Source organism: Bos indicus, chromosome 3 (assembly GCF_029378745.1).
Source record: "Bos indicus isolate NIAB-ARS_2022 breed Sahiwal x Tharparkar chromosome 3, NIAB-ARS_B.indTharparkar_mat_pri_1.0, whole genome shotgun sequence".
In the NCBI taxonomy this organism is placed as follows: Eukaryota; Metazoa; Chordata; class Mammalia; order Artiodactyla; family Bovidae; genus Bos; species Bos indicus.
Window position 1 is genome coordinate 11,678,810 of NC_091762.1, and position 27,189 is coordinate 11,705,998.

The following is a 27,189-nucleotide window of genomic DNA, read 5'->3' on the forward strand; positions in this document are numbered from 1 at the left end:
GCTCCTCCATCCATGGGATTTTCTGGGCAAAAGTACTGAAGAGGGGTGCCATGGCCTTCTCCCACAACAATGAACTATGACTCAGCAATTACTCTGCTTGTGTAGACTAGATTAAAAAGAGTCATATGTTGCTAAACCTGCTGGGGTTGGGTAGTATCAGTTTTCTGACTTTATTCCTATCTCAATATGTTTTTAAATGAAGATTTAACTTTCCTTCAAATGTGGTGAGGACGACATATCAAGAAGCAATTGCCATTGGAAAGATAGTTAACTGCACACAATTCCCAAGAGAAGATGGGACATGCCAAGCTTAGGACAAGAGAACAGTGTAAGATCCTGAAAAAGCAGACAAGTAAGCTTCCCAGATGGCTCAGTGGGTAAAGAATCCAGCTGCAATGCAGGAGACACAGGTTCTATCCCTGGATCAGGCAGATGCCTTAGAGAAGGAAATGGCAACCCACTCTAGTATTCTAGCCTGGAAAATCCCATGGACAGAGGAGCCTGAGAGACTACAGTCAAAGAGATTCACAAAGAGCACATTAACTCTTTAGGGGCTATGGGCTCTGGATTGATTAGTTTGCATGTGAAAGACTTGCTCTAAAGAAAGTCCTTTGTTATCTCCAGGAATTGGAAAATTCTAACCCTACTTAGGAAGAGCAGTCCCTCCTTGATAATTGAGGCTCCAAAAGGCGATCAAGGCTGATCAAAGGAGTCAAAACATCTGACACAGAACCTAGAAAATATAGTTAATATGCAGTATTATGTTAGTATTCTAAGTCTTTTGCCTTTGCATATAAACTTTACAGTCAGTCTTGATATTCCACAAAATAACTTGCTGGAATTTTGACTGGGATTGCATTAAATCTACAGATCAGTCTGAGAAGAACTGATGTCTTAACAAAATTCAGTCTTCCTATCCACATAGACTATTTCTCCATGTATTGAGATTGTCAACTACAAATTGGCACTTGCCAAGAGCATTGCCAGCACCTGAACAACAAGGGCATTTGCCAAGTGAGGCACTCTGTTCTTCAGGGAATCTTGTGGAACATGTCTTTAGCTATTTTTAGGAACTGATTTCATGATCCCAATCTTTACATCTCTTGATATCTACTGCTACTGCTGAGTCACTTCAGTCATCCCTGACTCTGTGCGACCCCATAGAAGACAGCCCGTCAGGCTCCCCCGTCCCTGGGATTCTCCAGGCAAGAACACTCGAGTGGGTTGCCATTTCCTTCTTCAATGCATGAAAGTGAAAAGTAAAAGTGAAGTTGCTCTGTCGTGTCTGACCCTCAGCGACCCCATGGACTGCAGCCTTCCAGGCTCCTCTGTCCATGGGATTTTCCAGGCAAGAGTACTGGAGTGGGGTGCCATTGCCTTCTCTTGATATTTAGAAAAGCACTAAATCCCTTCATCGGCTCCTCATGACTAGCAGAAAATCTCTTGTAAAATGAGTGCTTAATTGCGTTGAACTGCCCTGAACTACCCTTCCCCAAAAGCATATATTGATCTTCTCCCACTGCATTTTTGGAGCAATCTCTTAGAACAAACTGAGGTGCTGTCTCCAGGGCTGCAGTCCTCATTTTGCACCAAATAAAACTTAACTCACAACTCTCAAGTTGTGCATCTTTTTTTAGTTGACAAGATCTTTAATATCTTTCACTAGTATTTTATAATTTTCCTCATAAAGGTCTTGTACATATTTTGTAATTTATCCTTAAGCATCTCTCTTTTTTGCTGCTAATATAAATGATTTGTATTTTTAATTTCAAATTCCAATTGCCTATTGCTGATATATAGAGGAAAGTGAACTTTAGTATAGCAATGTTGCTATAATCTTGCCTTTTTAGTTTCAGGAGGGTTTTATGTTTTTGTTTTTGGTTTGTTGTGGGGTTTTTTGACTGCTTGTTTTTCCCTATACTTGAGAGTTTCTTTGTAGACCATCATGTCATCTATGTACTCTTGTACATCTAAGTACTCTTGTACATCTAAGTACATCTAAGTACTCTTGCCTGGGAAATCTCACGGACGGAGGAGCCTGGTGGGCTGCAATCCATGGAGTTGCTAAGAGTCGGACACGACTGAGCGACTTCACTTTCACTTTTCACTTTCATGCCTTGGAGAAGGAAATGGCAACCCACTCCAGTGTTCTTGCCTTGAGAATCCCAGGGATGGGGGAGCCTGGGGGGCTGCCATCTATGGGGTCGCACAGGTTCGGACACGACTGAAGTGACTTAGCAGCAGCAGCAGCAGCATCATGTCATCTATGAAGAGAGACACTTTCATTTCTTTTTTTTTTTTTTTAATTTTATTTTTTCCTTCCGTTTTTATTTTTATAATTTCTATATTACTGTTTTCCAGAAGCTGAATCTGGGTTTGTATCTGACAGATTCTTAGAGGCACTACCAATTTAGACGCTCTATACGTTAGATCCAGAGCTGAGGTTTCTTGAGTTAAGTGATGATGTGATTTTGAGATGCAAATCAACATGAGGGCCTACCAATTACAACCTCTCATAAGTGAATCTATTTTCACCACCCCGACCATATCTCCTGTCAGCCTTGAGACAACTCCCATCAGAACCTCCCACACTGAGCTAAAAGATGGGCTTAATTCTGTTTTATGTTTATCTTATGTCCTCTCTCAGAGTCCCAGCTTAAAGTAGATCTACTGTTTGACTCCCTATTTTGGTGGGTCTTGAACCTTAATTTCTGTCTGCCTCATCCTGTGATTCCCTCATATCACTAGCTGGATTTGTAATTCCATCCAGATAAATAAATATCCTCCATGTAAAAGACATTTTTAGTACTTCATTTCTCTCAGGATTCTTTCTTTCTCTCAGATTATGACCTGGAAGTTCCTACAATGCTTTCAGCTGATAAATATGCATTAAGGAAAATTTTTAAATATTCCCCAGCAATTTCAGTTGTTTCAGAAAGAGCATTTGTTTAAATAACCAGAGTAGTCAATAGAAGAAATAGAAATTCTCAGCAATTCTCTTTAGTCTTTTTTCATTGAATATCTTAGGTTTAGTCATTCAGTAGTTTCTACTTAGCTTTCTTATTATCAGTATTTTTATTCATAACTCATTAGTCAAATCTTAGCCCTGGTTATGTTTAAGAAAATCTTCACTGTGAGGTGCTCATCTTTATAGCTTTGCTGTCTCTTCACTGACACATGCTTCAGTTCAGTCGCTCAGTCATGTCCGACTCTTTGCAACCTCATGAATTGCAGCACGCCAGGCCTCCCTGTCCATCACCAACTCCCGGAGTTCACTCAAACTCACATCCATCTAGTCTGTGATGCCATCCAGCCATCTCATCCTCTGTCGTCCCCTTCTCCTCCCGCCCCCAATCCCTCCCAGCATCCGAGTCTTTTCCAATGAGTCAACTCTTTGCATGATGTGGCCAGAGTACTGGAGTTTCAGCTTTAGCATCATTCCTTCCAAAGAACACCCAGGACCGATCTCCTTTAGAATGGACTGGTTGGATCTCCTTGCAGTCCAAGGGACTCTCAAGAGTCTTCTCCAACACCACAGTTCAAAAGCATCAATTCTTTGGTGCTCAGCTTTCTTCATAGTCCAAATTGAAGAAAGTAGGGAAAACCACTAGACCATTCAGGTATGACCTAAATCAAATCCCTTATGATTATACAGTGGAAGTGAGAAATAGATTTAAGGGACTAGATCTGATAGATAGAGTGCCTGATGAACTATGGACGGAGGTTCGTGACATTGTACAGGAGACAGGGATCAAGACCATCCCCATGGAAAAGAAATGCAAAAAGGCAAAATGGCTGTCTGGGGAGGCCTTACAAATAGCTGTGAAAAGAAGAGAAGTGAAAAGCAAAGGAGAAAAGGAAAGATATACCCATTTGAATGCAGAGTTCCAAAGAATAGCAAGGAGAGATAAGAAAGCTTTCCTCAGCGATCGGTGCAAAGAAGTAGAGGAAAACAGCAGAATGGGAAAGACTAGAGATCTCTTCAAGAAAATTAGAGATACCAAGGGAACATTTCATGCAAAGATGGGCTCGATAAAGGACAGAAATGGTATGGACACATGCTTCAGTATGCCTCTTATTACACACAGTTTTGCTACCCTGCTACGTCAGATGGATTCATGTAATTTATTTATCTTTGTATCACTTTAATATCTAACCATGCTTTCCAAAGCACAGCACTCAATGAATGGTCACTGAATAAAAGTCATTCCCTTATAATAATTCTTTTAAGGGAAATAATAAATCCAGTTGTTTGACTTTTTATTCAGTATATGCCTTTTCCAGTAGTCATGTGCAATCTGACATTTGGACCATAAATAAGAATTGATGTTTTTGAACTGTAGTGCTGGAGAAGACTCTTGAGAGTTCCTTAGACAGCAAGAAGATCAAACCAGTGAATCCTAAATAAATCAATACTGAATATTCATTGGAAACACTGATGCTGAAGCTGAAGCTCCAATACTTTGGTCACCTGATGCAAAGAGCCAACTCATTGGAAAAGCCCTTGGTGTTGGGAAAGATTGAGGGCAGGAGGAGAAGGGGATGACAGAGGATAAGATGGTTGGATGGCATAACTGATTCGATGGACATGCATTTGAGCAAACTCCAGAAGACAGTGAAGGACAGGGAAGCTTGGCATCCTGCACTCTGTGGGGTTGCAAAGAATCAGACATGATTTAGTGACTGAATAACAAATTGGGTATAGAAGCAAGACACAGCTTACCAGTGTAATCCCCCAAAGTGTCAAACATAGCTACATTCACCAACCCCTGCCTCCATGTCTTATGCTTTATCAAATCAACCTTCAAGTAAATCTGCAGGTTGGTGAACTCGATTTCTCTTGGCATATCAGTGTTTTGTAATTTTTCTTTTTTTTTTAATTAAGAAATAACTTTATTAAAACACAAAGTGAAATACTGTAGATAGGTATTATTATTTTCAGAAATATTTTGAAAACATGTTCAGAACTAGTTTGTTTTTTATTGTTATTATTTTTAATGCATTTATTTATTTATTTGATATAAATTTATTTATTTTAATTGGAGGTTAATTCCCCTTATGCCAAAAGAATTCTTATTTACAGTTTTCATGCTTTACCCACATAGAGTTTTTTTAAATCTATATTATTCTCTTCTGATATTAGATAAGATGTTCTTGTCCAAGTTTAGTCATTTATCTTTTGCTTTAGTTCTCCTCGTCTCAGAGGGCCCCAGTTCTTAGAATCCCAGAAGGCTATAAATACTCACCAACCTAATTACAGACTCTGAATTGACATATGAATAGAGACTGGGCTAATTTCAGCTTCTTATTTAAGACTTAAAAAGGTTAAAACATCTACATGTCCAAATAAAGCCATTATTAAATATTTCAGCACATTTTTTGCCAATCTTTTACTCCTTTAGGACAGATGACATTACTTTTACAAGTAAACTTCTACTGCCGCCTCTTTCCACGTTCAAAAGACCTACAGGACTGTGAGTCCTCAAAATTAGTCATATGTCAACTTCCTTGATCATTTGAATATAAGTGGGTAAGTGTAATCTCTCTATCAGTTACTACCTGAAGAAGACACTGTTTTCCACCAAGGATTTCAGATTGAATGCATTTGCATCATAGTTTTTAGTATTATGAAAAAGATTCTATACCAGAGTCAATTTTTCTAACAAAAATATATGCTATTTTTCTTAAAATAAAATAAGATTTTTACTCCTATTGAGTCTGCATATACACATAAATGGAAACATATATACACATACCATGCCATATATGAAATTTAAAAACTGAGAAATCAAGCAATAAAAGTAACTAGGGGGCAAGAAAGCTCATCATCATAGGTTTATTTAAAAAAAATAATTTGGGGAATAATAAAAATATTATGAATAATACGGATTATAGTAAAAGAGCAAAGAATACATTCTAGATAAAAATCATAGTAGATGAGAAAACTAAAGAAGAATTAAAGGAGAAGCTAGAGAGAATTTAAGAATGCCATTATTTGTTATTATGTTTTGTTTAGAGTGTGTTATGTGTTCCAAACTGTGGTGGAGGCAGCAGATCATTTGGGATATATTGTTATGGGTCTCTTTCCCCAAAGAAACAATCTACAGAGGGATATGATATAGATAAATGGATGATAGTTAGATAGATAGGTAGAAAATAAGAGGTATAAATCAATTCTAAAAATACAAAAGATGGTATCTAACCCATACTCCATACCAGTATGATTTTAAGATCTCTAAGTGTTATGAAGAGAAAGAGCATTTTTATGGATGCTAGTAGCCAGAGAAGGTGTACTGAAAAACAGGGATTTGGATATAGAAAACAACAATTTATATAAGCATGTGAAACAGCATGAGAGAAAATATAAAAGCAGTACTATGATTGGGGCCAAGAGTGAAGGCTTCTTTAAATATAACTAAATTCTTATTTGAATCACTGAAAGAGAAGCTCATGATTTAGCAGGAAATTGAAAGAAGTTTGATTCACAAAACTGTGATAAAATTAAGCAACGTCTTCTTGTTTTTTCCGATCTTTGAATCTTTGAATGTATTTACCATATCTTTGGAGAAGGCAATGGCACCCCACTCCAGTACTTTTGCCTGGAAAATCCCATGGACAGAGGAGCCTGGTAGGCTGCAGTCCATGGGGTCGCTAAGAGTCGGACACGACTGAGCGACTTCGCTTTCACTTTTCACTTTCATGCATTGGAGGAGGAAATGGCAACCCACTCCAGTGTTCTCGCCTGGAGAATCCCAGGGACGGCAGGGCCTGGTGGACTGCTGCCTATGGGGTTGCACAGAGTCAGACACGACTGAAGCGACTTAGCAGCAGCAGCACCATATCTTTGACTTAGCAATTTTCTTATTCCCTTTGTTCTTTTATTTTTTTTTTATGCTCCTAATCTAAGGCATAGAAATAATAAATTTCAAGTATAAAATTTTATAATTTAAGAACATTAGGTAATTAAAATTGGACTATTCTAGAAAATTCAGAAATGGGAAAATGAGTTTTACTTGAACAAGCAGCTTAAGATCATGCTTTAGTCTCTTGAAAAAAGTGTGGGGCAGATACTCTTCCAGCAAGGTAAAGAATAGATGACATAAAATGTGATAGGAAGGAAGTGGTTTAAATGTTAGAAGACACACAGTGATATATGTCAATTATATCTTAATAAAACTGGGAAAAAGAATTTTGAAAATACATAAAAAGTAAATATAAGGAAATAAAACTACCCATGATTGTCCTACCTCTAGAAATAACAGGCAATATTTTATTTCCTTCCAAAATTAATCTCAATATGCCTATGTGTATTTTATATATATGTATGGGAGATGGTATAGAAATAAAATGTGATTCTACTTTAAAATACAAGTTAGAAAACTTGGATTCTGGTACTGACTCTATTCTTTCAGCATATTATTTATTATTTTTATATTCTGTTGAGGTCAAAAAAATTTTAACCCATGATGAACTAGAAACTATACTACATTCTAAGAATTCAGCTATTAATAAAAAATTTTGCCCCTGCCTATAAAAAATTTATAATCTAGAGAGAGCCAAACATATAAGGAGATGAGCTCAACTCCTTACATTGAATGCAGAGATAAAAATGTTCACAGGTCACTGCTCAGGAGAGGGTGTTTAGTGCCGCTGCATTAGCTGCAGAAGGGAGACAAAACACTTGTGCTATCAACTGGGTTGTGAAGGACAAACTGATGTAGCTTACATAAAACCTCTTGTTTTCTGCCATGTCTGATGCAAAGGAAAAGGGTTACGTTAGCAGGACTGTGGAGCTATCTAACTGAAGGAACCATGGCAGGATGAATAGTGAATGTACCCAGTGTGTCACATCAAACAACTCTCTGTATTTTATAGCCATTAAAGTAGCTAACAAGTTTGATGATGTTGAGTGCTGCAGGTAGTAAGTCTGATTTCTCCTGAATTTTTGAACCAGACTCTCAAAATTGAAAATGACTAGGGCTCTGGATGACTTAGACTACAAGATAATGTGAAATCCCTGAGATGGTCTCTTCTCTTTTCCTTCACCTAACACTTTTTGGCTATTGAAGATTCAAGGTGTATTCCTGTTGCTCCCTTCCTTCCCTCCATTATCCTGGCCTCAGTCTTCCTACTGACTCTATACATTGTCTATGCTAGTTTGATTATGATGGATACTGAGCATTAAAGTAGCTGCATTGGTAGAAAAATGAAAACAAATATTGATAGAGAATAAAAAATAGATTAAGATTTTTGAATATGGAAAATTCAGAACAGAAATATTTTCAAAATTGTAACAGGGATAGTGCAGTATCAAGAATAGGAGATAATGGAAACCAAAGGACACATGTAAACAATGCAAATGACATAAGCCCATGGATGAGGGTATCCACCAAAGTTGCCTTTGTCATCTCAAAAGCCCAGAGTACCATAGTGCCTAACAAGCTAGAAATAAAGATGAAATTAAAATGGATTTTTGTTATTTTATTACAAAATAGATATTGATCATATTTTGCAATAAAATTGTTTACACATGATAACAACATCTCCCTAAATGAAAGCACTTATTATTAAATTACACTATATAAAATTAAGTGAAGGAAATGTTTAGTAAGTCCTGAATTATTATTATTATTATTATTATTATTATTTTGCTTTCAACAGGCAATTACAACTGCTTTCTTTCATGTTTTAACTGAACTATGAACTGGTAGAAAATTTTCAAGGGTGGATACGGAGAAAGAGTTGAAGAGATGGTACATTTCCAGAGGCAAATCTGCCACCACAAAGTGACTGATCAGTCTTTAAAAACAAAAGTGCCATAAATAGCCTCATTCATAAGGGAATATTAGAAATGAGTTTACTAATCACAGAATGAGAAATCCTTTTTCTTCAATCACCACTCCTATCCCAACTCCTCTAACATGCCTTCTGACATATCAAATGATGACTTGGATTATCTGACTGTTCTCAAACAAGAATTGTTGCTGAACTTTAAAAAAATATTAATCCTTAAGCTTGCTTTTATTATTGTAGCTGCTCACTGGTTGTATTTGGTCACTGACTTGTGTTTTCCCTACCTGCCCCCACCCCAGCAGGCCATCTACTGTGACTGCCAGTTATCAGAGGACAGGCATACCAAGCTACCAATAATCTTCTGAGCAAACAGATGTTATAATTGGCATGCTGAATTCAGAAATGTGAATGCTTCTAAAGCAATTGTTTTAAAATAATAGCATTATTTTTGGAAGTAGCAAGTTTTTCTTGTGTTTGGATAGTAGCTAAAAAGAGATGGAAATATTCTAGCCTACATAAAAGTGAAGTATATTTAGGATCATCAAATTTTAAAAGCTTATTGTTAAGTATTTAGAAAATATATCAGAAAGCAAACACAATCAGTTCTAATCTTATTATAAATATGACTTTGTGTCTTGCTTTTCCTCTTATTATACTAGGAGAATTTTCTAATGTTCTTATATACTCTTTGGCAATATCACATGGTTGCCTCTTTCAATCTTTGTATATTTCTGTAATATAGCTAATCATTCTCCTATTTTGGAGGATAATATTTTTAAATTATCAAAAGGAATATGATAAAAAGGTTGAGAGAGGGATCTTTCAATACTCTAGGTCTGAAAATATAATTCTTAAAGGGAAGGCATTGGGGGAATATTCTTTGTACAAAGATACTTATCATTTTCTCTCTCCAAACTCATTCACAAAAGGAAGTTATTCAGATGCAAGGTTTCAATAGAACCGCTGTGGTTACACAGTTCATCCTGGTGGGGTTTTCTAGCCTGGAGGAGCTCCAAGTGCTGCTTTTTGTCATCTTCCTCCTTCTGTACTTGACCATCCTAATGGCCAATGCAATCATCATGACTGTTATCTGCTTCAGCAGGACTTTACACACTCCCATGTATGGTTTCCTATTCATCCTTTCCTTTTCTGAGTCCTGCTACACTTTCGTCATCATCCCTCAGCTGCTGGTCCACCTGCTGTCAGCCACCAAGACTATCTCTTTCATAGCCTGTGCCACCCAGCTCTTCTTCTTCCTTGGCTTTGCATGTACCAACTGCTTTCTCATTGCTGTGATGGGATATGATCGCTATGTGGCAATTTGCCACCCCCTGAGGTACACACTCATCATGAGCAAAAGGCTAGGTTTGGGGTTGGTATCTCTGTCAACAGTCACAGGTTTCTTTATTGCTTTGGTGGCCACCAACCTCATATGTGGCATGCATTTTTGTGGCCCAAACAGGGTCAACCACTATTTCTGTGACATGGCACCAGTTATTAAATTAGCCTGCACAGACACTCATGTAAAAGAACTAGCTCTGTTCAGCCTCAGCATCCTGGTAATCATGATGCCTTTTCTGCTAATTCTCGTATCCTATGGCTTCATTGTTAACACCATCCTGAAGATCCCCTCGGCTGAGGGCAAGAGGAAAGCATTTGCCACCTGTGCCTCACACCTCACTGTGGTCTCTGTCCACTATGGCTGTGCCTCCATCATATACCTTCGGCCCAAATCCAAGTCTGCTTCAGACAAAGACCAGTTGGTGGCAGTGACCTACACAGTGGTTACTCCCCTACTTAATCCTCTTGTCTACAGTCTCAGGAACAAGGAGGTAAAGACTGCACTGAAAAGAGTTCTGGGAATGCCTGTGGCAACCAAGTAACCTAATGAAAAATTGAAAAATTAACTAGGAAAGTCATAGAAGAAGTCAAAGGCATGAAAATTTCTTTGTCTTTTCATCAGTTCAATCATGATATGGATAGTATTTCCAATGACTAAGACCACTGTTGCCTTTTTCTTTTCTCCTATTTCAGAAGAACTGCAAATCAATCTACATGCTAAATTATCTAATGCCTGTTCCTTTTTTAAAGACGCACATGGCAAAAAGAGAAAAGCATAATATTTTTTTCAGGGGAAAACACAATACTCAAAATGAAAGTTGGCTAAAGATTGCTTTTCTAGCTGGATAGAGAGAATGGGATGTGAAGTTATTAGAAGCATCCTATTTAGAACCCCAGCACTTACCATATAGCACCATGTACCAAGTTCTATGAAAAGTAGAAAAATTAAGATGAATAAATTGATAATTTATGGAAGTGTAAAAGTGAGTAGGTAGAAAGATAAAAAATGAAAATAAAATGATGAATCACATCTATTAAAAGAATTTGAAAAAAGAATCATGTATACTAAAAGGACAAATATTTATTTCTTCTGGAAAAAAAAAATGGAATAAACAACTTGAGAAGAAAGAAAAGGAAACTTGAACTAGATTTTAAATGAGGAACAAGATTTCAATCCAAAGAAAATGGATTTTTCAGTGAAAAAAAAATTGGTTGATGCTATCAAAGTTGTGGATTTTCTTCAAAATTTAGAATTTTATTCTGTTAGTTAGAAATTAAATATATTACACTTTTCGTTTGTAGTTTTCCTTTGTTTTTATAGTGATTTGTTTTTTCAGTGGATTAATTTTTTTAATAATGAACTTAAGCAATAATAACATCTTTTTATTTGCTAATACAGAGGAACATAATGCTATGGAGAGGCAGAAGTGGCCCTAATATTTCAGTTAACCAGCTCTACAATGGTCATAATGCAACACTTACATGTATCTAATATTTTATTATAACATTTGAGCAGCAAATACTAAACAATTAATTTTAAATTTCAACTCTATTGATTTCAAGCCATATGATTTGAAACAAGACATTTCAAACTATTGAAACTGATGTGCCCTAATTTTTTTATCTGGACAACGGAGATTTTTTTGAGTGAATATGTGGATTATCTAATGAGTACAGTGTTTCTTGTTTGGAGAATCAATTGCTATGAATTAGACCCTATATCTAGCCCATACTAGAATAAAAATATCCTAATTTCTTAAAATTATAGTGCATCACACAAAGGAAAAACTATGCTATTGTTAATTATGTGACTGTGAAAATTACATACAAATAAGGAAATTGTTCTTATAATGCAAGTTGACCAGCATCCTCTATTCCCTCTATAAGGCATGCTGGCTGATTCCCATGGCACAAAAAACACTCATGGCTATTAGTTTCTAGTGTACCTGCTGCATATTTCAGCTCTCACAAGTTAAATCACATATGTTTGTTCTCAAGACTGTTTCTGATGGTTGTATTCATTATAGTATTTACTCAACTTGAGAAATATAATTTTGTACCATGTAGTCTGGGGAAAAATGATGTAAAAAAGGATTATCTATTTCTAATACAAGGTTGAATGTTTTGGAAAGATTAAATATGAGGAAAAAATCACAGAATAAAACAAAATCATAAAAATCTAGAAACATTATTTAGATTTTAGATTATTTTGCAAGTGTCTCTAAGTTCCTGTTCATCTTTAAATTCATCAGAATTTTTCTAATAAACTATGGGCCGTCTTATACTAGATGTGCTCTGAAGAATTCCAATCATTCAGTCTATTAATTAAATACCTTAACCCTAAATTAAAATATTTTAAAACATTTAAGAATTTTGAATTAAAATTTTAAAATATTTAAAATTAAATTCAACAGTTGAGGTGGGAGACACATACATAAAAACTACCAAACATTGTTGGAAAATTAAATAAAATTTTAATAAATGAAGAGGTATATATGTTATGGGTTGGAACACTCAATACCATTAGCTCAGAGGTAACTGAGCAAATAGATCTATAGATTCAGGATAATTCCTATCAACTCCCAGAAGATTTTTCTATAAAAATTGACAAACTAATCATGAAATGTATATAGAAAGGAATCAAGATAGCCAAAATAATTGTGGGGAATAAAGTAAAATGTATAATGTATGTTTTCTGACTTCAAAGCTTAATCTAAATATTCATTGATCTAGAAAGTATCGCACTTGTCTGTAGTTAGACATATAGACAATGGGTATAACTGAGAGTCAGAAAATATAAACTTCAAAAGGCATCATTATGAAAACATAAAAGAACATCACACATAGAGAAAAATATATTTACAAAACATATCGGATGGGCTTTATATCCAAAATAAACAAATAATGCTTACAATTAAGTAATAAGAGAAACATGGCATTTAAAAAATGGGTGAAGACTTTCAGTAGCACACCTGAGTACTCCCATCATGTCTGACTCTTTGCAGCTCTATGGACTGCCGCCCTCCAGGCTCCTTTCCATGGGATTCTCCAGGCAAGAACACTGGAGTGGTTTGCCATGCCCTACTCCAGGGGATCTTCCCAACCCAGGGATCAAACACATTCCCTTATGTCTCCTACATTGGCAGGCGGATTCTTTACCTCTAGCGCCACTTCGAAAGCCCAACTTTTGGTAAATATTTCATCAAACTGTATTAGTACATAATAGATATATGAAAATGCATTTAAGATCATTAGTAACTCAGTTGTGTCCAACTCTTTGTGATCCCATGGACTGTAGCCTACCAGGCTCCTCTATCCATGGAATTTCCCAGCAAGCACACTGGAATGTGTTGCCATTTACTTCTCCAAGGGATCTTCCCAACACAGGGATCAAACCTGAGTCTCCTGCATTAGCAGGTGTATTCTTTACCACTGAGCTACCAGACAGACACTAAAAGGTGCTGGTAGGGATGTAGAGAGACTGAAACCTTCACATATTGGTGTAGGAGTGTAAAATTATGCATATTTTTGGTAAAAAGTTTGAAAGTTTTGTCTACAGGTAAGAATAAACTTCAGTTCAGTTCAGTTCAGTCGCTTAGTCGTGTCCGACTTTTGTGACCCCATGAATCGCAGCACACCAGGCTTCCCTGTCCATCACTGACTCCTGGAGTTCACTCAGACTCACGTCCATCAAGTCAGTGATGCCATCCAGCCATCTCATCCTCTGTTGTCCCCTTTTCTTCCTGCTTCCAATCCTTCCCAGCATCAGAGTCTTTTCCAATGAGTCAACTCTTCACATGAGGTGGCCAAAGTACTGGAGAATAAACTTACCAAATGGCATTTCTAGGAATACACCAAAGAAGTGAATACTATCTACACAAATACTTTTATGTGAAGGTTCTTAATAGCATTACTTGTAATGGCTAAGAAAAGGAAATGGTCTATCAATTTATAAATAAATTTATGGATAAACAAAATCAGGTAGGGCCATAAAAGTGTGTCAGATCAGATCAGATCAGTCGCTCAGTCGTGTCTGACTCTTTGCGACCCCATGAATTGCAGCACGCCAGGCCTCCCTGTCCATCACCAGTTCACCCAGACTCACGTCCATCGAGTCAGTGATGCCATCCAGCCATCTCATCCTCTGTCGTCCCCTTCTCCTCTTGCCCCCAATCTCTCCCACCATCAGAGTCTTTTCCAATGAGTCAACCCTTCCAATGAGGTGGCCAAAGTACTGGAGTTTCAGCTTTAGCATCATTCCTTCCAAAGAAATCCCAGGACTACTCTCCTTCAGAATGGACTGGTTGGATCTCCTTGCAGTCCAAGGGACTCTCAAGAGTCTTCTCCAATACCACAGTTCAAAAGCATCAATTCTTCGGTGCTCAGCCTTCTTCACAGTCCAACTCTCACATCCATACATGACCACAGGAAAAACCATAGCTTTGACTAGATGGACCTTTGTTGGCAAAGTAATGTCTCTGCTTTTGAATATGCTGTCTAGGTTGGTCATAACTTTCCTTCCAAGGAGTAAGCGTCTTTTAATTTCATGGCTGCAGTCACCATCTGCAGTGATTTTGGAGCCCAGAAAAATAAAATCTGACACTGTTTCCACTGTTTCCCCATCTATTTCCCATGAAGTGATGGGACCGGATGCCATGATCTTCGTTTTCTGAATGTTGAGCTTTAAGCCAACTTTTTCACTCTCCACTTTCACTTTCATCAAGAGGCTTTTGAGTTCCTCTTCACTTTCTGCCATAAGGGTGGTGTCATCTGCATATCTGAGGTTATTGAGATTTCTCCCAGCAATCTTGATTCCAGCTTTTCTTCCAGCCCAGCGTTTCTCATGATGTACTCTGCATAGAAGTTAAATAAACAGGGTGACAATACACAGCCTTGATGTACTCCTTTTCCTATTTGGAACCAGTCTGTTGTTCCATGTCCAGTTCTAACAGTTGCTTCCTGACCTGCATACAAATTTCTCAAGAGGCAGATCAGGTGATCTGGTATTCCCATCTCTTTCAGAATTTTCCACAGTTGATGTGATCCACACAGTCAAAGGCTTTGGCATAGTCAATAAAGCAGAAATAGATGTTTTTCTGAAACTCTCTTGCTTTTTCCATGATCCAGCGGATGTTGGCAATTTGATCTCTGGTTCCTCTGCCTTTTCTAAAACCAGCTTAAAACTGTATGCTATTCAGCAATAAAAAGAAATGAAATATGGTACCTAATACAACAGAAATTGCCTCCAAAAACATTATTCTAAGTAAAAGACTACCATATCTGTACAAAATGCCCAGGAAAGAGAATTCTGTGTCAACAGAAAGTGGATTAGCGGGATGGGATGGGAATAAGAGGGGATTTGACTGCAAATATGCTAATAAGTGGATAACCACAATGGTGTGGTCATTCACCTAGATTAGAATCAGACATCCTGGAGTGTGAAGTCAAGTGGGCCCTAGGAAGCATTACTATGCACAAAGCTAGTGGAGGTGATGGAATTGCAGCTGAGCTATTTAAAAACATAAAGGAAGATGCTGTTAAAGTGCTGCAATCAATATGCCAGCAGTGGCCAAAGGACTGGGAAAGGTCAGTTTTCATTCCAATCCCAAAGAAAGGAAATGCCAAAGAATGTTCAAATTACCATGCAATTGTAGTAATTTCACATGCTCAAAAGATTATGCTCAAATCCTTCACGGTAGGGTTCAGGAGTATGTGAACTGAGGACTTCCAGACATACAAGCTGCCTTTAGGAAAGGTAAAGGTAACAGAGATCAAATTGCCAACATCCACTGGATCACAGAAAAAGCAAGGAAATTCCAAAAAGACTTCTGCCTCATGCTTCATTGACTATGCTAAAGCCGTTGACTGTGTGGATCACAAAAAAACTGGAAAATTCTTAGAGATGGAAATACCTGACCACCTTACCTGCCTCCTGAGAAACCTCTCAGAAGAAGAAACAACAGTTAGAACCGGACCTGGAACAATGGACTGGTTCAAAATTGGGAAAGGAGTACATCAAGGCTGTATATTGTCACCCTGTTTATTTAACTTGCATGCAGAGTACATCATGCAAAATGCAGGGCTGGATGAAGCACAAGCGGGAATCAAGATTGCCAAGAGAAATATCAACAACCTCAGATAGATCCCCTGGAGAAGGAAATGACAATCCACTCCAATATTCTTGCCTAGAAAATTCCATGGATGGAGGAGCCTGGTGGGCTACAGTCCATGGGGTCACAAAGAGTCGGATACGACTGAGCAACTTCACAACTTCCCAGATATGCAGATGACACCATCCTTATGGCAGAAAGTGAAAAGGAACTAAAGTCTCTTGTTGAAGGTGAAAGAGGAGAGGGAAAAAACTCACTTAAAACTCAACATTCACATTTGGTCTCATCACTTCATGGCAAATGTGTGTCTGTTAGCCACTTAGTTGTGTCCGATCCTTTGTGACCCCATGGACTGTAGCCCACCAGGCTCATCTCTCCATGGGATTCTCCAGGCAAGAATAGTGGATTGGATTGCCATTCCTTCTCCAGGGGATCTTCTTGACCCAGGGATCAAACCCAGTTTTTCATTGCAGGCAGATTCTTTACCATCTAAGCCATAGGGAAGTCCCTTTCATGGCAAATAGATAGGGAAAAAGTGGTAACCATGACAGGTTTTATTTTCTTGGGCTCCAAAGTTACTGTGGATGGTGACTGTAGCCAAAAAATTAAAAGAGGCTTGCTTCTTGGAATTTCTTCCAAGCTATAACAAACCTAGACAACATATTAAAAATACAGAGACATCACTTTGCTGACAAAGGTTCATATAGTCAAAGCTGTGGTTTTTCCAGTAACCTCCAATAATTTGGCCACCTGATGTGAAGACTTGAGTTGACTCATTAGAAAAGACCTTGATGCTGGGAAAAATTGAAGGCAGGAGGAGAAGGGGATGACAGAGGATGAGATTGTTGGATGGCATCATCGCCAACTCAATGGACAGGAGTTTGAGCAATCTCCAGGAGATGGTGAAGGACAGGGAAGCCCGGAGTGCTGAAGTCCATAAGGTCACAAGTCAAGAGTCACACGCAAATGAAAACTGAGCAACAACAACAAATACACAAGAAAACTATTTTCTTAAGTGACAAGAATCATCCCTTCTACTTTTTATTTTCTCTTCATTTACTCATCTTCATCTGTACTTATAGATACATGTACAGTTCTTGTGCTTAATTTAAAACATGGCCTGTTGAAAGAGTAGCTGAATTCTTACACATAAACTGCCTTTAGAAAAAACATTGCATGTGAATTATGAGACATGAAAAGCAAGACAAATTGGAGATGGGATTGCAATAGCATTTTCTGTTGTAAGAAAGAAAGAAAAATATATATATAGGCTACCTTTGATTTTCTAGTCTAGCAAGAGTAAATAAACAAATACTTGATAACTGGAGAAAACAAGAATTTTTATGATTTATTTATTTTTTAATTGATGGATAATTGCTTTACAGAATTTTTCTGTTGTCTGTCAGACATCAACATGAGTCAGCCATAGATGTATATATGTCCCCTCCCTCTTGAACCTCCCTCCCATCTCCCTCCCCATCCTACTCTTCTAGGTTGATATAGAGCCCCTGTTTGAGTTCCCTGAGGCATAGAGCAAATTTCCATTGGCTAGCTACTTTACATATGGTAATGTAACTTTCCATGTTACTCTCTCTGTACAGCTCATCCTCTCCTCCCATCTCCCTGTGTCCATAAGTCTGTTCTCTGTATCTGTTTCTCTATGTGGAAACAGTGTCAGACTTTATTTTTCTGGGCTCCAAAATCACTACAGATGATGACTGCAGCCATGAAATTAAAAGACGCTTACTTCTTGGAAGGAAAGTTATGACCAACCTAGATAGCATATTCAAAAGCAGAGACATTACTTTGCCAACAAAGGTTCATCTAGTCAAGGCTGTGGTTTTTCCTGTGGTCATGTATGGATGTGAGAGTTGGACTGTGAAGAAGGCTGAGCACCGAAGAATTGATGCTTTTGAACTGTGGTATTGGAGAAGACTCTTGAGAGTCCCTTGGACTGTAAGGAGATCCAACCAGTCCATTCTGAAGGAGATCAGCCCTGGGATTTCTTTGGAAGGAATGATGCTAAAGCTGAAACTCCAGTACTTTGGCCACCTCATTGGAAGGGTTGACTCATTGGAAAAGACTCTGATGCTGGGAGGGATTGGGGGCAGGAGGAGAAGGGGACGACAGAGGATGAGATGGCTGGATGGCATCACTGACTCGATGGACGTGAGTTTGAGTGAACTCCGGGAGTTGGTGATGGACAGGGAGGCCTGGCGTGCTGCAGTTCATGGGGTCACAAAGAGTCAGACACGACTGAGGGACTGATCTGATGTGATTGCTGCCCTGCAAATAAATTCATCAGTACCATCTTTCTAGATTCCATATATATATTCATTAGTATACAATATTTATCTTTCTTTCTCTTACTTACTTCACTCTGCATAATAGGCTCTAGGTTCATTCACCTCATTAGACCCAAATGCATTCCTTTCTGTGGCTGAGTAATATTCTATTGTGTATATGTACCACTACTTCTTTATCTATTCATCTGTTGATGAACATCTAGATTGTTTCCAGTTCTGCCTATTGCAGATAGTGTTGCAATGAATATTGGGGTAGATGTGTGTTTTTCAATTTTGGTTTCCTCAGGGTATATACCTAGGAATGGGATTGCTGGGTCATATGGTGGTTTTATTCCTAGTTTTTTAAGGAATCTCCATAGTATCTTCTATAGTACCTGTATCAATTTACTTTCCCAACAACAGTGCAAAAGGGTTCCCTTTTCTCCACACCCACTCCAGCATTTATTGCTTGTAGACTTTTTCAGGGTGGCCACTCTGACCAATGTGAGGTGATATCTCATTGTAGTTTTGATTTGCATTTCTCTAATAATGAGCGATGTTGAGCATCTTTTCATGTATTTGTTAGCCATCTGTATGTCTTCTCTGGAGAAATGTCTGTTTAGGTCTTTTTTCCCACTTTTTGATTGGGTTGTTTGTTTTTCTGGTATTGAGTTGTTTGGGCTGCTTATATATTGTAGAAATTAATCCTTTGTCAATTTTTTGATTTGTCATTATTTTCTCCCATTCTGAGGATTGTGTTTTCACCTTATTCATAATTTCCTTTGCAGGGAAAAAGCTTTAAAGTTTAATCAGGTCCCAGTTGTTTACTTTTGCTTTTATTTCCATTACTCTAGGAGGTGGGTCATACAGGATCTTGCTTTGATTTAATGTCACTGAGTGTTCTGCCTATGTTTTCCTCTAAGAGTTTCATAGTTCTGGTCTTACATTTAGGCCTTTAATCCATTTTGAGTTTATCTTTGTGTATGGTGTTAGAAAATGTTCTAATTTTATTATTTTACAGGTAGCTTTCCAGTTTTCCCAGCTCCAATTATTGAAACTGGGAACTATCTTTGCCGCACTGTATATTCTTGCTTCCTTTGTCAAAAATAAGGTACCCATAGGTGTGTGAGTTTATTTCTGGATTTTCTATCTTGTTTGATTGGTCTATATTTCTGTTTTTATGCCAGTACCATATTGTATTGATGACTGTAACTTTGTAGTAATCTAAAGTCAGGAAGTTTGATTCCACCAGCTCCATTCTTCTTTCTCAAGACTGCTTTGACTATTCAGGGTCTTTTGTGCTTCCATATGTATTGTGAAATTTTTGTTCTAGTTCTGTGAAAAAATGCCACTGGTAATTTGATAGGGATTACATTGAATCTGTAGATTGCATTTGGTAGTATATCATTTTAACAATATTGATTCTTCCTACCCAGGAACATGGACTATCTCTCCATCTGTTTATGTCATCTTTGATTTCTTTCATCAGTGTCATAATTTTCTGTATACAGTTCTTTTGTCTCCTTGGGTAGGTTTATTCCTAGATATTTTATTCTTTTTGTTGCAATTGTGAATGGAACTGATTCCTTAATTTCTCTTTCTGACTTTTCATTATTGTTACTATATAGAAATGCAAGTAATTTTTGTGTATTGATTTGTATCCTGCAACTTTGCTAAATTCACTGATTAGGTTTAGTAGTTTTCTTATAGTATCTTTCTAATAGTATCACAGGTGAAGCTATCTGGTCCTAGGCTTTTGTTTTTGGGAGATTTGTTTATCACAATTTCAACTTCAGTGTTTGTAATTGGGTTGTTTATAAGTTCTATTTCTTCCTGGTTCAGTCTTGGAAGATTGAACTTTTCTGAAAATCTGTCCATTTCTTCTAGATTGTCCATTTTATTGCCATATAATTGCTCATAATAGTCTCTTATAATCCTTTGTATTTCTGCATTGTCTGTTGCAACCTTTCCTTTTTGATTTCTAGTTTTGTTGATTTGATTCCTCTCTTTTTCTTGATGAGTCTGGCTAAAGGTTTGTCAATTTAGTTTATCTTCTCAAAGAACCAGTTTTTTTTTTTTTTATTAATCTTTACTATTGTTTCTTTCATTTACTTTTCATGTATTTCTGCTCTGATCACTATGATTTATTTCTTTCTGTTAATTTTGCGGTTTTTTTGTTCTTTTTTCAGTTTTGTTTTTGAGGTTTTTTTTTTTTTTTTTTTGGGTGTAAAATTAGATTACCTATTCAATGTTTTTCTAAAACAAGAATATTTTCAGTCATACAGAGTCTGATTAAGTAATATTATCTTAAATTGCAATTATTTTACTTAATCTATACCAACCTCCTCCCAAGTTCTAAAATATAGAAACAAAAATCATTTAGAGTCTTTTTTTTTAATTCAATGTGCTAACATTAATCTGGGAGAAATCTATTTTTGATCAAGGATTAGGAAAAAAGGGAAAAAGTGATATAAAACACATTGGAACATAACAGAGTAAACTTAAAGACTTGAAAAAAATCAAATCATGAATGTATTTCATAAATTTCAGCAAATGACATCTCTAAAATAAAACGTGACAAAAGAAAATAACAAAAACAGCCTCAAACAGATGAAAATTCTAACAACACTAACCAACATTAATTAAGAATAATAAAACAAAATGGAAATACTTTAAAAGAATTATACAGAAAGTGATATACATAGAAGAATGATAATGCAGATCCAGTATTTATAGTAGTGGAGTCTCTATAAAACAAAATCAATTATTTAAAACTGCTAAGAAATTTTCCCTAAAATAAAATATCTGCATCTATACACTGAAATAATCTGTCATATTTTCACTCTACTCATAGTCATGACAAAAATACTGATCATTAACAATAAAAATAAAATCATGTGGAAATCATATTTCTTGGCAGCAATACAAAATGATGATGAAAACATGGAGGTGATGAAGAAATTGAAGGAAGGAAGGTTTCAAGGAGGGACTTCTTATACAGCAATACTGAATTCTTATACTAGAGATTTGGGGAAATAGTTGTAAACATGATAAACTAACAAACACTGCAGGAATCTAAAAACCAGTAACTTTTTTTGATGAAGCCATTAGCTGAAGAGATCCATTCACTATGATATGTCTAGTAGGTCTTTGGGCCAAAAGACTAGTGGTGGACATAGAATACATAAACCTAACCATAGATCCAAGCAGTGTGCAAATGATATGTACCTGAAAAAGAAAAAGTAACATAATAAAAATTAAGAAAATGAAGACAGAAATTGTGAATAAGGTAAAGTTTACTTATTGCTGCATAAATAACATGATATTCAATAATTATCACTTAAAACTGATGAAACAAATAGTGAATGCCTAAGAAAAAGAGACTAAGATTTAAAAAACTATATATAGGACTGGAAGAAACACAAGCTGGAATCAAGATTCCAAGGAGAAATATCAATAACCTCAGATATGCAGATGACACCACTCTTATGGCAGAAAGTGAAGAGGAACTAAAAAGCCTCTTGATGAAAGTGAAAGTGGAGAGTGAAAAAGTTGGCTTAAAGCTCAACATTCAGAAAATGAAGATCATGGCATCTGGTCCCATTGCTTCATAGGAAATAGATGGGGAAACAGTGGAAACAGTGTCAGACTTTATTTTTGGGGGCTCCAAAATCACTGCAGATGGTGACTGCAGCCATGAAATTAAAAGACGCTTACTTCTTGGAAGGAAAGTTATGACCAACCTAGATAGCATATTCAAAAGCAGAGACATTACTTTGCCAACAAAGGTCCGTCTAGTCAAGGCTGTGGTTTTTCCTGTGGTCATGTATGGATGTGAGAGTTGGACTGTGAAGAAAGCTGAGCACCGAAGAATTGATGCTTTTGAACTGTGGTGTTGGAGAAGACTCTTGAGAGTCCCTTGGACTGCAAGGAGATCCAACCAGTCCATTCTGAAGGAGATCAGCCCTGGGATTTCTTTGGAAGGAATGATGCTAAAGCTGAAACTCCAGTACTTTGGCCACCTCATGCGAAGAGTTGACTCATTGGAAAAGACTCTGATGCTGGGAGGGATTGGGGGCAAGAGGAGAAGGGGACAACGGAGAATGAGATGGCTGGATGGCATCACTGACTTGATGGACGTGAGTCTGAGTGAACTCTGGGAGTTGGTGATGGACAGGGAGGCCTGGCGTGCTGCAATTCATGGGGTCACAAAGAGTCGGACATGACTGAGCGACTGATCTGACCTGATCTGATATATATATACTCTCAAAGCAGAATTTAATTCTATGCATTATATGACACATCTGTAACAAAATGATTCAAAAAGTCAAAAAAGTGAAGAGTAGGGAAATTATACCCAGCACAAGCAAATCAAAAAAAGCAAAGATTATATTCTTGATATTTGACAACTTAAAATTAGGGCCAAGAACATTAAGTTAACAACAACAAAAACAATGACAAAGATATTTCCAATGCTAAAAGTTGCAATTCACAATGAAATCATGATAGATATGAATTTTTGTGCCCCAAACAGGTACAAATTCATAAGGAAGAAATAAGAGATTTACAAGGAGAAACAGATACATTAATAATGGGTAACTTTAAAAAACCTTTATGATAAAAACATCAAGAAATACATAACTAATGATTTAGGAAATATAAACAGAAAATGTAGTAAAGTATATCTTATAGTTACATATTGAACTTTGTATTATAATAAAAGAATATGTTGTTTTCAATGCACACAACATACTTATAAAAATTGGCTATCTATTAAGTCAAAAACAAAATAAAGTGCCAAACAATGTCATAGTATGAACTTACTTCCTAATACTACATTATAAACTATTAATGGATGACAGAGTCAGACATGACTGAGCAACTGAACAACAAAAATTGATGATAGCAAAATGCCTCCTCCCTCTGACAATTTTATAATACTGTTAAATAATTGTTGAATCAAAGGAGAAATACAAAATAAAATAAGTTTTATAAAGTAATATCAATTATATTCTATATATTATAAATTTAAAGCACTGATTAGAGAAAAATCCACACTTATATAAAGTAAATTTTGAAAATAAAAGTTCTAACAAAAAGTCAGAAATATTGTAAAGCAAAATATTTTCAAAATATTGATAAAAAACTTTATGCTTATTTATCACTGAGGCTATAGATTCAAGTTAGTGTTCAACATCAGCAGTATTAAAAGCCAGACAGAGTAGATTAGAGATGAGAGAAATGAAGACCTTGTGAAGAAAGCACTAGATATGGAGTAAAAATAGCACAAATCCACATTCTTATCTCAGCAGCATTTCTTTAAATAAATAATTAAATCTTCTTATATCTTAATTTTCTTTTCTGAAATTGGGGATATTATGAGGATTAATTGACAGCAATGGTAACCCCCTCCCATGGTCCTCCCTTGTAGTTCTTTGCTTTTTGTCCTTTGGTTGGAGACAAGAATGACCTGTACTTATCCATCCTGCACCCTAGCTTTGGCATCAATGAAGAGGAGTATGTTTTGAGAAATGACAGAGCAATGGACTGGTATATGTACGGCACTTTCTAGACTTGGACACTTGAAAAACTTTCTCGATATCAGAATAGTGTAAAAACAACTTTGGCAAGAAGAGGCTTAAACTTACTGTTTATCAATCAATTCATTCAGAAAAAGACATGAAAGTAATGTTCAGTGTGTTTCTACCATAAACTCTGCACCTGAAGAAATTCTCTAGAGAACAAAGCAGTAACTATGGGAATAAATTGAAAAAAGTTAAAACAAGGAAACAACATGAGATCCATCTTTACATTCAGTGAACAGCAAAACAAGGACGTGACTGTAGGTAACAAAAAAAGTCAGCTGTGTTTCCTTCTCAAGTATATTTGGGACAAATAGAGATGTAGTGGTCAGACACAATGGGAAGTTCTACAGAAATGGAAACTCTGAACTTGAAAGCAGCTGCAAAGAAAGAAAGAAATAAAGATACAGAAACAATGACTGGTGATTAACAAAGCTGAAATTTTTGATCAGATCAGATCAGATCAGTCGCTCAGTCATGTCCGACTCTTTGCGACCCCATGAATCACAGCATGCCAGGCCTCCCTGTCCATCACCAACTCCCGGAGTTCACTCAAACTCACGTCCATCGAGTCAGTGATGCCATCCAGCCATCTCATCCTCTGTCGTCCCCTTCTCCTCCCGCCCCCAATCCCTCCCAGCATCAGAGTCTTTTCCAGTGAGTCAACTCTTCGCATGAGGTGGCCAAAGTACTGGAGTTTCAGCTTTAGCATCATTCCCTCCAAAGAAATCCCAGGGCTGATCTCCTTCAGAATGGACTGGTTGGATCTCCTTGCAGTCCAAGGGACTCTCAAGAGTCTTCTCCAACACCACAGTTCAAAATCGTCAATTCTTTGGCGCTCAGCCTTCTTCACAGTCCAACTCTCACATCCATACATGACCACAGGAAAAACCATAGCCTTGACTAGACGAACCTTTGTTGGCAAAGTAATGTCTCTGCTTTTGAATATGCTATCTAGGTTGGTCATAACTTTCCTTCCAAGGAGTAAGCGTCTTTTAATTTCATGGCTGCAGTCACCATCTGCAGTGATTTTGGAGCCCAGAAAATAAAGTCTGACACTGTTTCCACTGTTTCCCCATCTATTTCCCATGAAGTGATGGGACCGGATGCCATGATCTTCGTTTTCTGAATGTTGAGCTTTAAGCCAACTTTTTCACTGTCCACTTTCATTTCTCAATGAAAACTTGTGCCAAGAAAGATTAGTCCAGAGACTCAAGAGAATTTCAGAAATAAAATTCTCAAAATCATTTGCCAGGATTAGAGTTCTATATTTGATATTGAAAAATCTGATATTGGAAACAAGAATATAGGTTATATGTAATCTTTTCTTCTCTAGATTACTCCATTCTCTTACACAAAGGCCACCTTGCCTCCAGCATAGCCCTGGCTTCCCCCTCCATCTTCTCTAATGTGGGCAGTAGCTACTAACCACTACTCTCCACGTCTGAGTCTTAGGATTTTTATCTACTATTCAATTAATTATGTGATCCACCAAAAATCTCAGTAGACTAGATCAGCAAAGCTATTTGATCTCTTTTATCCATTGATATTAAGAACAAAAACATGATTTAGCATCCCCAGGGTCTTCTCTCTCCTTTTTCAAAGCCAAAAAGTTTTACTTTGATCTTCATCTTATACAAACTATACAAAACTCTAGTTTTTTATGTCATAGCTTTATATGATAGCTATAAAATTCTAGGCAATTTGAACATAAGACCACCAAATTTTCCTGCCACTTGCTGTACACAAAGATATTTTTCTTCTTTAATTTTATGGAAACATAGATTTATTTACAGATAGAAGGAGATTTTTTTAAATTTTGAGAGCACAAATATTCAAGACTATGTTCCAAAAACTCCAAGTAAAACCTGGTAGTTCTTAAAGAAACACTAAAAATTATTATTTCCTTATGTGAATTTTCCTGAAACCTCTAGATTTGTATACACTGAACATTGAGAAGACTGTGGGAAAGAGGCAAATAATTATTTTCATGTTTTATTCTAATATTTAGATAATTGTAATTTTATTAATATATTTTTCTAAAATTTGCAATTACTGAAGTAATCAGTAAAAATACAATAAATATATCTACTAAGAAAAAATAATACAGCAGCAGTGATATCATAGCTTATATAGCATAAAACTAAAACAGGGTAAGTCATAAGTAAGCAGCTCTTACTGTCTCATAATAATCCTGTTTCAAATGAACCTATAATTCAGTTTGTGAAGCCCAGACAATGAACTATCTAGGAGCCAGAATTCTTCTTTCTTCTAGCAAAACTGACTACATTTATATCCTAATTCTTGTGGAATTAGTCTGCAGTTGCCAGATAAATTACAAGATGCCCCAGTAAATTTTAAATTTGAGTAAACATAAATAATAAGTTTAAGAGTTCCCAAAATATCATGTGGGATATACCAAAAAATTGATTTGTTGTTTATTGGGAATTCAAATATAATTGTGAATCCAGACATGAATGGTGTTTTCATGCCTGCTGAATCTTCTAATTCTCAACCAAAACTCTTGGTTTACTGCTGTGCTTAGTTACTCAGTAGTGTCCAACTCTTTGTGACCCCATGGACTGTAGCCCACCACGCTTCTCTGTCCATGGGTATTCTCCAGGCAAGAATACTGGAGTGGGTTGCCATTCCCTCCTCCAGAGGATCTTCCCAACCTAGGTATCAAACCCAGGTCTCCCACATTGCAGGAGGATTCTTTACAGTCTGAGCCACCAGAGAAGCCCATGCATCATGGAGTACAGGTTTAATTCCCTCATGATATGTGTAAGGCCCAATGGCCTAAGTTTACCAGAGTTTATTTGGTTTTGATTTTGTGACCAAATTGATTTTAGAAAGAAATAACCCTTCCATGCTGTTTTAAGGCCGCCTCGTCCTCTCAATCACAGGTTCCTTTTCTAAAACTTATTTTCAGCACTCAAAAAATCCCTAGCCGATTCCTATTAGTTGTCCTCTTGGATGGTCATCCTCCCCTACTTTTTTTTTTTAAACTTTATTTTATTTTTAAACTTTACAATATTGTATTAGTTTTGCCAAATATCGAAATGAATCCGCCACAGG

At 36.8% G+C, this 27,189-nt stretch overlaps 1 protein-coding gene across 1 annotated transcript; it reads left to right on the forward strand.

The window, feature by feature from the left end:
* The first annotated feature begins 9,734 nt into the window (after positions 1-9,734).
* OR10T2 (olfactory receptor family 10 subfamily T member 2) lies at positions 9,735-10,676 on the forward strand. The gene has a single exon (XM_019958341.2). The coding sequence runs from the start codon at positions 9,735-9,737 to the stop codon at positions 10,674-10,676; it is 942 nt and encodes a 313-aa protein (XP_019813900.2).
* The last annotated feature ends 16,513 nt before the right edge of the window (positions 10,677-27,189 follow it).

What these genes read in the sequence shown, in the direction of transcription:
- OR10T2 (XM_019958341.2), top strand. Translation starts at nt 9,735, where the DNA reads ATGCAAGGTTTCAATAGAACCGCTGTGGTTACACAGTTCATCCTGGTG.